Source organism: Epinephelus moara, chromosome 1 (genome assembly GCF_006386435.1).
Source record: "Epinephelus moara isolate mb chromosome 1, YSFRI_EMoa_1.0, whole genome shotgun sequence".
Taxonomy (NCBI): domain Eukaryota; kingdom Metazoa; phylum Chordata; class Actinopteri; order Perciformes; family Serranidae; genus Epinephelus; species Epinephelus moara.
This window is the reverse complement of record NC_065506.1, coordinates 65111-75660: the sequence shown is the minus strand read 5'-3', so window position 1 is coordinate 75660 and position 10550 is coordinate 65111. Positions and strand designations below refer to the sequence as shown.

The window sequence follows — 10550 nt, the reverse complement described above, 5'->3', positions numbered from 1 at the left end:
AACTGAGGAGGGATCCCTCTTCCAGGACAGACAGACATGCAATAGATGTCGTACAGAACAGATCAACATGATAAATTAACAGTAATCCGTATGACACAATGAGACAGAAAGAGAGACAGAGAGAGAGACAGACAGAGGGATTTTAGTGTCAGTATGTTTAGAAGGGTTAGGGCTGGGTGAAAATGGGTCCAGTATTTACTTCAGTGACTATAAGTTGAGAGAATTGGTCATAATCTGTACTCATGTTCACTTTTCCCATTGGAATGAATAGACTCAGGACCACTGCTCGTCTCCTACAGGGGTGGGGCAGTGGCAAGACCCACGTGACACAGATACAAGGGGGAAAATCTGAAGTGAGCCATCTAGATTTATCAGTGGTCTCTGCTCTCTTCCTCCCTTTCAAACACACAAACACACTTTTGAGAGAACCACAGGGCTCAGTTCTTGTCTCTGTTCTTGACCTGTGTCTTGCGCTCTCATCAGCTGTAGTTTGCCGACAGGTCCAGATATTCAGCATGCTATATATGTGGGGTGCATCTGTATTGCATTGGCAATTGGAACGTTTGGCCTCACATCTTTGAACAGTTAGTGTTCGAGCACCAATTTTGCAAGTGCAAACCCAACACTGATTTGCGTATTATGAAGAGCCTTTGTTAGGGAGCTCCAAAAACTATTTGCAACTGGCAAATCAAGGCTTAAGTCGAGTACACATCATGATAATGTTCTAATGTCAGCCACATGAACGTGGTGCAGCATGCAAGGGAAAATCATTGAACCAACAGCTCTTGCAAGGTCCCAACCTCACAAGTACATTGCTTGGGTTCCTTATTAGGTTCAGGCAGGAACCAGTGGCAGTTAAGATAAGATAAACCTTTATTGATCCCACAATTAAGAAATTCCAGTGTTACAGCAGTCAAGGGTAAAGAGTCAAATTAAAGATTTCAGTATTTAAAAACTTAAAAAACTAGGCATGCAGAAAAAAGTACAAAAAATACAAGAAACAGCAATAAATAATAATAATAATAATAATAATAATAATAATGAGCAGTGGATAAAAAGTGAGCAATGGATTATGGGTGACATCCAGGCAATGTTCCATCAGGTCAAGGTTGCGGATGAGGACAGAGACTTCTTGCGCTTTTTGTGGTGGCCAGAGGGAGATTCGTATGACTGTCCATCTGTTTGGTGCCGTGTCCTTGCCCAGTTGTGCCAGCTTCACTTTGAGGAAAACAGCAGATGACAATCAGTCTGACTTTCCAGCTGCAGTGGTGCAAACAGTCAAGGAGAACTTTCTTGTTGATGACTGTCTGAAGAGCGTGGTCTCTGAAGAGGAAGCCATCTTCGTGGTCAAAAATCTCACTGCTCTCTGTCAAAAAGGAGGTTTCACTCAGACCAAATGGATTAGCAACAATCGCACCATGTTGCAAACTCTTCCTGAGGAACACAGAGCTAAAGATCTGCGTGAACTTAATCTGGATAGAGACAAACTGCCTGTCGAAAGACTCTTGGGTTGCAGTGGTGCATTTATTTTCAAGATGGAGGTCCAACAAAAGACTTGCACCAGACGAGGAATGTTGTCTGTCTCTAGTTCTGTGTATTATCCTCTGGGGTTTCTTGCACCAGTTGTGTTACCTGCTAAAATCATGCTGCAGGAGCTTTGTCGAAGAAATTTTGGATGGGATGAGACCATACCCCAGGACATCCTGCATCAGTGGACAAGATGGATGGAGGACCTGGATATGCTGTCTGAGTTTAAGGTTGAAAGGTGTGTTAAACTGAAGGGCTTTGGACATCCCATACATGCTCAGCTACATCATTTTTCAGATGCTAGTGAAGCAGGATATGGAGCCGTCACTTATCTTAGGATGCAGAACCATAAAAATGACATCCATGTTACATTCCTGATGGATAAGGCTAGAGTGACACCTTTAAAGAGTGTTACTATTCCTCGCTTGGAGCTGAGGTCAGACACACCAAAAGGGCAGGCTCTGTCAGCAAAGGATCTTTTGGAGGCCGAGCTTGCCGTCATTCAGTACTACCAGCAACAAAGATTTGGAGAAGAGATTGCTACGCTGTCATCTGGGAAAGCTACTGTGAGCAGACACAGTGTTATCTACAGGTTGGACCCATATTTGGATAATGGGCTTCTGAGAGTTGGAGGACGGACTAGGGGCTCACTGCCAGAGGAAACTAAACATCCGCTTATCTTCTCCAAGGATCAACATGTTGCCACTCTCATCCTGAAGCACATTCACAAGCAGCTTGGCCATAGTGGTCACAATCACACGCTGTCCACACTGAGAAGGAAGTACTGGGTCACAAGTGTCAACTCAGCTGTGAGAAAGGTCATAACAGAATGTGGTTTCTGCAGGAGGTATAATGGAAGATTGGTGGAGCAAAAGATGGCAGATTTGCCAAAGGAAAGGATTCTTCTTGATTATCCACCGTTTACCAACGTTGGGATTGACTATTTTGGACCAATTGTCGTGAGCAAAGGACGAGGCACAGTTAAGCGCTATGGTGGGGTTTTCACCTGTCTAGCCAGCAGAGCGGTCCATTTGGAGGTGGCTAACTCTTTGGATACAGATGCATGTATCAATGCTCTTCGCCGTATCATCTGCAGGAGAGGTCAAGTTGCTCATATTCAGTCCGACAATGCAACCAATTTCATCGGAGCAGAGAGAGAGCTAAGGGAGGCACTTGCATCATTGAATCATGCACAAATTCAAGGAGCTTTGCGGGAAAAGCGAGTTAAGTGGAGTTTCAATCCTCCAGCAGGTTTACATCATGGTGGAGTCTGGGAGCATGTAATCCGCATGGTGAGAAAGATTCTGAGTTCAGTGCTTCAACAGCAGAGACTGGATGACGATGGACTTCAAACAGTAATGTGTGAAGCTGAAGCTATCTTAAGCCATCGGCCCATCACCAAACTCTTGGATGATCCAAACGATTTGGAGCCGCTCACTCCTAATCATATCCTACTCATAAAGAGAAGGCCATCCTTTCCACCTGGATTGTTTGAGCCACATGATCTGTACGCAGAGAGAAGATGGAGACAAGTCCAGTATATCTCGGACCTTTTCTGGAAACCATAGGTACGGGAATACCTACCACTGCTGCAGGAGAGGCAAAAGTGGAACCAGAAAAGGAGAAACCTTAAGCCTGGAGATATTGTGGTCATAATGGATGCTACTGCCCCATGAGGCTCCTGGCCACTAGGAAGAGTCTTGGAGGCTTTTCATGATAAAAATGGACTTGTGCGTTCAGTGCGTCTGCAGACAAAGTCCTGTGTCATTGAACATCCTGTGACAAAGCTTTGCTTGCTACATGAGAGTACAGATTAGTAGGTCATCTCAGGTTTCTGCGTATGTGGTACATGAGACTACATTATGTGGTAAAATGTGTTCATTGTATCATTTTGCAGTAGCAAGCCCATCAATTACTTTTAGCCTGTCTATGCAGCCCCTCAGTGGCTTTAACTTTTAGGCTTAGCCACTACACTGAGGATGACATCACTGAGGCTCTGAGGATGCTTACAGATCATTTTTGAGTAACAGCGGAACAACAGAAACACTTGACTCGGTTTGTGTGTGCTTCCTATTACTCAAAAGGATTCACAATAAGAAACATTCCAGAGCTAAGATGGCACATTTTGACAAGTATAAGGCAGAGAGTAACATGCAACCACCTACAGAGGATGCACTGAAGCAGCTTATTGATAGGGGAGCTACATGTTCAAGCTCGAGTTTGGAGCCAGGCAAGCGTTCAGCAGCAGGTAGCTTTGAATCTGCAAAATGGCTAAAGGCTAGTTGAGTTACCAACTCCTTACACGCCACACACAAAGCACGCCAACCGGAGCACGCCACACAGCCCTCACCTGGTAAACGCGAGGTAGAAGTGAGCGCGCCCGTGAGGGGAAGACCAAATAATGCAGGTGCCACCACTGCGCAATTAGGCTCCGACAGCTGGAAATTAGGCCCAGCTGATGCCAATTAAGGGCGGAGGTGTAGCAGTGCTCACCCTACCACACCTGCAAAACAGCCCAACATTAGGCTGACCAAACGTCCTCTTTTGCCCGGACATGTCCACTTTTCACGTCCCGTCCGGGGCGTCCGGGGGGTTTTTATAAACTGATCATAATGTCCGGTTTTCCGTGTGTTTGTGTGTGTGTGTGTGTGTGTGTTAGACTGCGGCACGGGCAGCATATTTCTGTCCGAACCTGAACCGAGCCCGACATTATTTAATGACCAAACCACTGAGTTTGTGTCACTCAGTGGTTACAGGCTATTTAACAGGCCGGGCGTGTGCCGTGGGTGCTCAGCTGCGGAGAGGGAGACCTCCATGTTTGAGACGGGAGCGGGCGGCGGGAGGTCCGACGCTTCTAGCCAGAGTGAGAAATAAAACAAAATAGGAAAAACCTGTCTCCCTCTTTTATTTTATTTTCAGCGTTCAATCAAGGCGGAGGCAGGCGGCTGGAGGTCAGAGACTTCCAGAGAGGGGAGAGGTAGAAACAAACAGCCAACGTGTGTCTGTGTGTGTTATGTTCAGGTGTTGTCACGTAAATAACAGTGCCCAAGCAATAAACAGGACAGACAATAGGATTTTATTTATTTTTACACTACATTTTCACTGAAAGCTGACCGAATCCGACCCGAGCCCGAATACAATTTATAGCTACATTTTTGACCAAACCCTGCTGACCCGTCGGGTACCATCGGGCTCGGATCGCCACAGTCTAGTGTGTATGTGTCCCCTATTGGGGCCTATCTGAATTTCTGTCTTTGAGAGATATTATTTTGTAATATAACTGAATTTTCTATCCATACATATAAATTTTATATATATAAAAATTATAAGGCATCTTTGAGTAAACTGCGAGTATCATTTAAGTAGGCTTTGTCGTGGCCAGCCGAGTGTCCTCTTTTTTGGAAATCAAAATATCGTCACCCTACCCAACATTTGCCAAAAATCTGGAAAATATCGTCACCCTACCCAACATTTGCCAAAAATCTGGCAGTGTAAAAGGGGCTAATATTACCTGAATTAGAGGTCAGTTCCACCCCTTCACTTATACTGGCAGGACATTGAGAGCCTCAACATTTTGCATGACAAAGTTCAATCAAATTGAATTGTGTGTGAAGTAGAGTCTGTGGCTGGATATGAATGTGTCTCATCGTCACATAGCAATGAACTGAGGTGAAATCTGATCTGACTGCACCTTCAGGGCAAAGTTTAAGGGACTGATTATTGATAGGATAGCAGGAAGAGACAGATATATTGTAGGTGAAACTTTTAAGTTTGGTGATTTTGATCTTCTTAGACATGTATCTCATTTTTACCTGGTTCCAATCTTATTACAATACAAGACAACCTCCGGATTAGGTCTGGCCAACCAGAGGCATTTTGGCTGCTCTGCATTTGCACATGATTAACTTCATAAACACCAACCCATTTTTTAGGTTTCAGTCATTATTCAGGATGAATAATTTGCAAGGCACAATCAGTTGTTAGGTAAGTGCAGGGTTGTGTTATTGTATTTCTGTGTTTGCAGGTAGGTTGAGCCTCAGCTCACTGTACCATTTAGTATTTAGTGACATAGAGCTGGTTCCATTTAAACATCGTCTGGCTCCTTTGCCTCCGTTACTACTCTCTCTCTGTCTGAAGTGGCAACTACAAGTCACTATTCACTTTGTTGCTTTGTCACATACAGTATATATAAGTGTGCACTCTTGCTCTTTTTTGGATTATATAATGTAGTTCAGCATACAGTAGGCTATATAGAGCACTGACACTCAATTAATGGCCAGTGGGCCAAATATGCCCGCATTGGGATGCTGGGTAGCCCACCAACCGTTTTCGCATTCACAATAAAAACAAACTGATTCACAATGGGAATTTTTTTGTACTTTATATTTTCTCAAATCTTAGAAATGCCCCTGCATACAACTGACTTGCATGGGGCTGCTTCAACTGGATTTGGGTCTTAGCAAAGATGAGTGAGGGCAGCAATTCAATTATTATGTATACTTATAAATATTATTAATGTTTGTTTGTTTATTACGTGCCCCCTATAATTTTGCAAAAGTGGCCCCTGGACACAGCAAGTTGAGTATCCCTGTTATAGAGCACTGTCGGGAGAACCTACACATTTGTACAACAAAGGACAGACAACCCAATAGCAAATTGTTTCCTTAAATTAACTTCTTGTGTATGGTCTGTAAGCAACCCAGCAGTGTGCAACAACATATTGCTCAAATCTCCTAGAATGCTGCATATAGACCATAAGAAACTTTTTCTGTATTTATTTTTTTGGCTTCAAGGGATTCTGTATTTGTCAACTGCCTGAAACAGGGGTTGGCAACCTATACTATCAAGAGAGCAATTTTTGGCCAAAGAAAAAAGTTAAATATACATATTTGTGCCTTACACTGACAGCAACACGGTCTATTTCATCTAAATTAGCCTATAACCATGTCTAATAGGTCTAAATGAGCATTCATTAATATGTTGTACAACAAAGTAGCTACTCTACAGTGGACTATTTATGATTATTTAGTACTTAAACTTTGCAGTGTTACTGGTGAAAGCAAATAAATCTGTCTTCTCTTCTCTCTTTTCCTCCAAGACATTTTCTTTTGCGGATTTGGAACCCATAGCTAGCCTCACTAAGGAGACTCAAGCTTAGCCACCGCTATGAGATTCAGCAAATTTCAGGAAAAGGCGCAGGACTTAGACATATGACGCACATAGCTGGTGGGATGATAGGCTACACATTTATACAATTTGAAAATGTAAGAATCACTTTATGGCTACAACAACGGTAAAGGAAAATTGAAATCTTAAAAGATAACTGTTATGCATTTCCATATAATTGTTTTGTCAAAGCAACAGGGAGCCACTGGAGAGGAGCTAAAGAGCTGTGTTGGGAACAACAATGTTAGGCCTCACCAAGGGGCACCATTAATGTAGGGAACAATTCTGGGCCTCAAAGCAGGGGACACCATTAATGTTGTAAATTATACTGGTGATACTATAAAAGACAGGATACTATGTGTTGTGATCTAGGCACCAGTGCTATGTTTTACACGGCGGCACCATTTGTTGGGACTTAAGCCTAAACACGGGCCTGACCTTGTAATAGATCTCCAATTAAAGTATTAAATCGGCTATCGGAAATAATTAATAATTATTAATAATAATAATTAATTATGTTAAATAATGTGACTTAATTTACATTAAATCATCTCGTGGGGCACCATTCCCGAAAAGGGAAAATGATAGCCAGTTAAAGATGTCAGTCTCATAAAATTCGCTTAACTATCAATTTGGAATTTTTCTTAATAATTAAATTAATAACAGTCACCAAATTTAATAGTAAAATCTGAGTGATTTCGGAGTTGTTGACGCAGCAGAGGTTGATTATTCATTCACTTTTGTGCAACGTTAAACAGACAGCAGGTATATATTTATTCATAAAGTTAGCAAAGCAAAACCAAAAGACACAAATTCTAACTTACTGTACACATGCTTGGTGTGTGTGTCTGTGTGTGTGTGTGTGTCTGTGTGTACGCAGGTGAGAGAAAGACAGTGGTTTCCTGTAGTGAAAGTGGTCAATGATAGCTACTGTCAACCTGAGAACCAACCACACCCCCCCAAGTACGACTGTGTGTGTGTGTGTGTGTGTGTGTGTGTGTGTGTGTGTGTGTGTGTGTGTGTGTGTGAGAAAGAGAGAATCAAAGCTGGCTTCAGATCGGGGGAGGGTTTGTCTGACCATGTGGTCCGGACAAAGACAAAGGAAAAGAAGCGGAAACTTTGATTTGTCATCTGGGGTGTAGTTCTGTTGTTCCTGTTTGGAAATGGGTCTATGTGAATGTGATTTGTGTTGCATAAAGTTTGGATTACTGCAGATGATGTTTAGTTCCATGCAAGACATTCTCTGTGAACAGCATTAGCACACTAACATCACTTATCTTTGGTGAAGGCCAACCAGTGACCTAGTTGCAAACAATCAACAATAACTTGGTAAACAGCATTAAATCACATTCAACAAGTTTAACAGTCTTGCTTAGCCTGTACAGCTGTGATAAAGCTATGCCCAGTTGTTACATTACCGATCCTTGAATGGATGGAAGAAAGAGTCGCTTTGTGGTGTGCTGCTTTTGTCAGCCGGCAAAAGAAGGCTGGAAAGAGCTGTGGTTCCAGATGCAGTCTTTGTTGTGTCCTTGTTCCGAAGGTGCAGATCCAAGGAAGCCGGTCGCCTGGGGTCCTTGCAGAGTTAGACGCTGGGGTGCTAACTCAACTTGGTTCTCCTTGTTGCTGGAAAGTTAGTTGCAAACCTTGTGCTTGCATACTAATTCCTCTGGTTTCCAAGATTTGACCCTGCTGTGGGCAAAGAGGAGGCTTGTCTGGGCACCTCTGGGTTGGTCCACAGCTCAGGACGAGGAGGTGTGAGCTGCTCGGCAGCTCAGGAGCAAGAGGAAGACTGTCTGAATGGGAGCAGACCTTCTACAGTTGCCTGGTGACATCAGAGTCTCATGTCACTGTAAAAGTCCTGTTCAATTAAGTTTGTCGACTGGTCTCACTGAGGTGAAAAATAGCTGTCTTTGTCTGAAGAACAAAGAGCACGCAGAGAAGAAAAGCCTTCACATGTCCAGTTTAGTTTTTAACAAATGACAAATCATCTGTGGTCCTGTGAATCCCAAGAGCTGCCTGTCACTCTTGAGCCACAGGTTGCCTATCCCTGGCCCACAGGAATAGTTCAGCATTTTTTGAAAAAAAATGGTAATTGACCATCTTTCTTCGAGAGAGATGTGGAGGTTGATGTCAGTCTCATGCTTGTGTGCAAAGTACAGATCTGTAGCCTAACTTAGCATAAAGACTTAAAGCAGGGTAAAACAGCCAGTCTGGTTCTGTTCAAAGTCTAAAAAGTACACCCACTAACACCTTTTAAGATCACTGATGAACAAGCAGTATCTTAATTGTTAAACCTGTACAAAAAAAACTGCAACTTACATGATTTACAGGTATATGCCAATGTCTGTTGACTACAACGCCCAACTTCTAGAGGATCCACATTATGAGCAGTGAGATCTGACACCTTCCATTTGTTGTTTCAGTGCTCGTCATCCTGTGGTAAAGGCCTCCAATCACGAGTGGTCCAGTGTATGCACAAAGTGACTGGTCGTCATGGTACTGACTGCCCAGTGACGCTGAGACCTCCGACCTACCAACCCTGTCACCATGGTACCTGCAATGAGAAAATCAATGTGAACACCATCACCTCCCCCAGGCTAGGTGAGTCACTTGCAACAACTGTGTTCCACAGTGAGGCTGAAAGGTTAAGGTTGTTTTGTTCATACCAAGTGGCAACCTCCATGGCTAAAGCATAAAGTCAATACAGAAGTGCAAAAACTGCAGTTCCTCTGATGGCCACTTGAGGCTAGCTTTGGAAGCTGGTTAACTCCCATAGACCCCCATGTTAAAATGTCCAACTTTAACATTGGGGAGAGGAGAGGCAGGCTGATGCTGCAGTGAGCGCAATTCCCACGAGACAGTGCGAGAGCCAAGATGGTGGTCCCCAGCTGCTAGACTACACACCAAACTTTTTCTCTCCCTCGGACTTAAACTTTTTTTTTTCCTCCTTTAATTTCTTTTCATCATTTTTTGCCGTCCATCTACTGTTGAACATTAACCGGACTATAACACCTACCAACCTGGATCAGCTTGAGGACTACATCGACGAGTGCTTTGATAGACTCTGCACAATGAATAAAGAAAACAACAGATCCACCTCAACTCCGGTAAATGTTGAAAAAAGGTCCCGTCCATCTCCTCTTTCCAGTTCAGACTCACCTCCAAAACCACCCTGCTGCACTGAGGTAAGCGACATCCTTATTTCCAGGAATTCCAGGCTCTCCGCCAGAGTCTGGAATTCAGCCAGGTCCAAATCGAAAAACTCACACAGGAAAACAAATCATTGCAACAATCCGTCAACACACTTACTACACAACTCACTGCCGTCACTGCTGATAATAAAACAATGAAAGAAAACATTCTGGACATACAAGCTCGCAGCATGAGAGACAATCCTGTTTTCACCGGCATTCCTGAGCACCCCACAGACGACCCGGAAAAAACAGTCAAGGACTTCATGATTACACAGCTAAAACTCCCCATCAACACCGTCAACACCATCACGTTTCACCGCGTTCACCGAATGGGACAGAAAAATTCATCCAACAACCGCCCCCGTCCAATTGTCGCCAAATTCGAGTACTACAAGCAGAAACAACAGGTCCAACGTCAAGGCAGGCAGCTGAAAGGAACGGACTATGGACTCAACGATCAATATCCCAAAGAAATAATGCAACGCCGTAAACAACTTCACCCCATCCGAAAAAAAATGATGACAGAAGGAAAGAAAGCAGTTCTCTCAGTGGGCAAACTTTACATTGATGGACAGCTATTCCGAGACCAAACTATAACCCCCTGGCTCTTCTAAACTCCCCTGCTCTATCTTCTCTCTCTTTTGCATTGGATACAACACACAC

The 10550-nt window shown here is 43.5% G+C and overlaps 1 protein-coding gene across 1 annotated transcript in view; it reads left to right on the top strand.

Annotated features, from left to right (window-relative positions):
• Window positions 1–10550, top strand: part of adamts17 (ADAM metallopeptidase with thrombospondin type 1 motif, 17) — a 487878-nt gene that overhangs the window by 463883 nt on the left and 13445 nt on the right. Inside the window, exon 22 of the mRNA XM_050041105.1 lies at window positions 9117–9294. Within this exon, the coding sequence (XP_049897062.1) occupies window positions 9117–9294 (178 nt within the window). The remainder of the gene's footprint in view (window positions 1–9116; window positions 9295–10550) is intronic.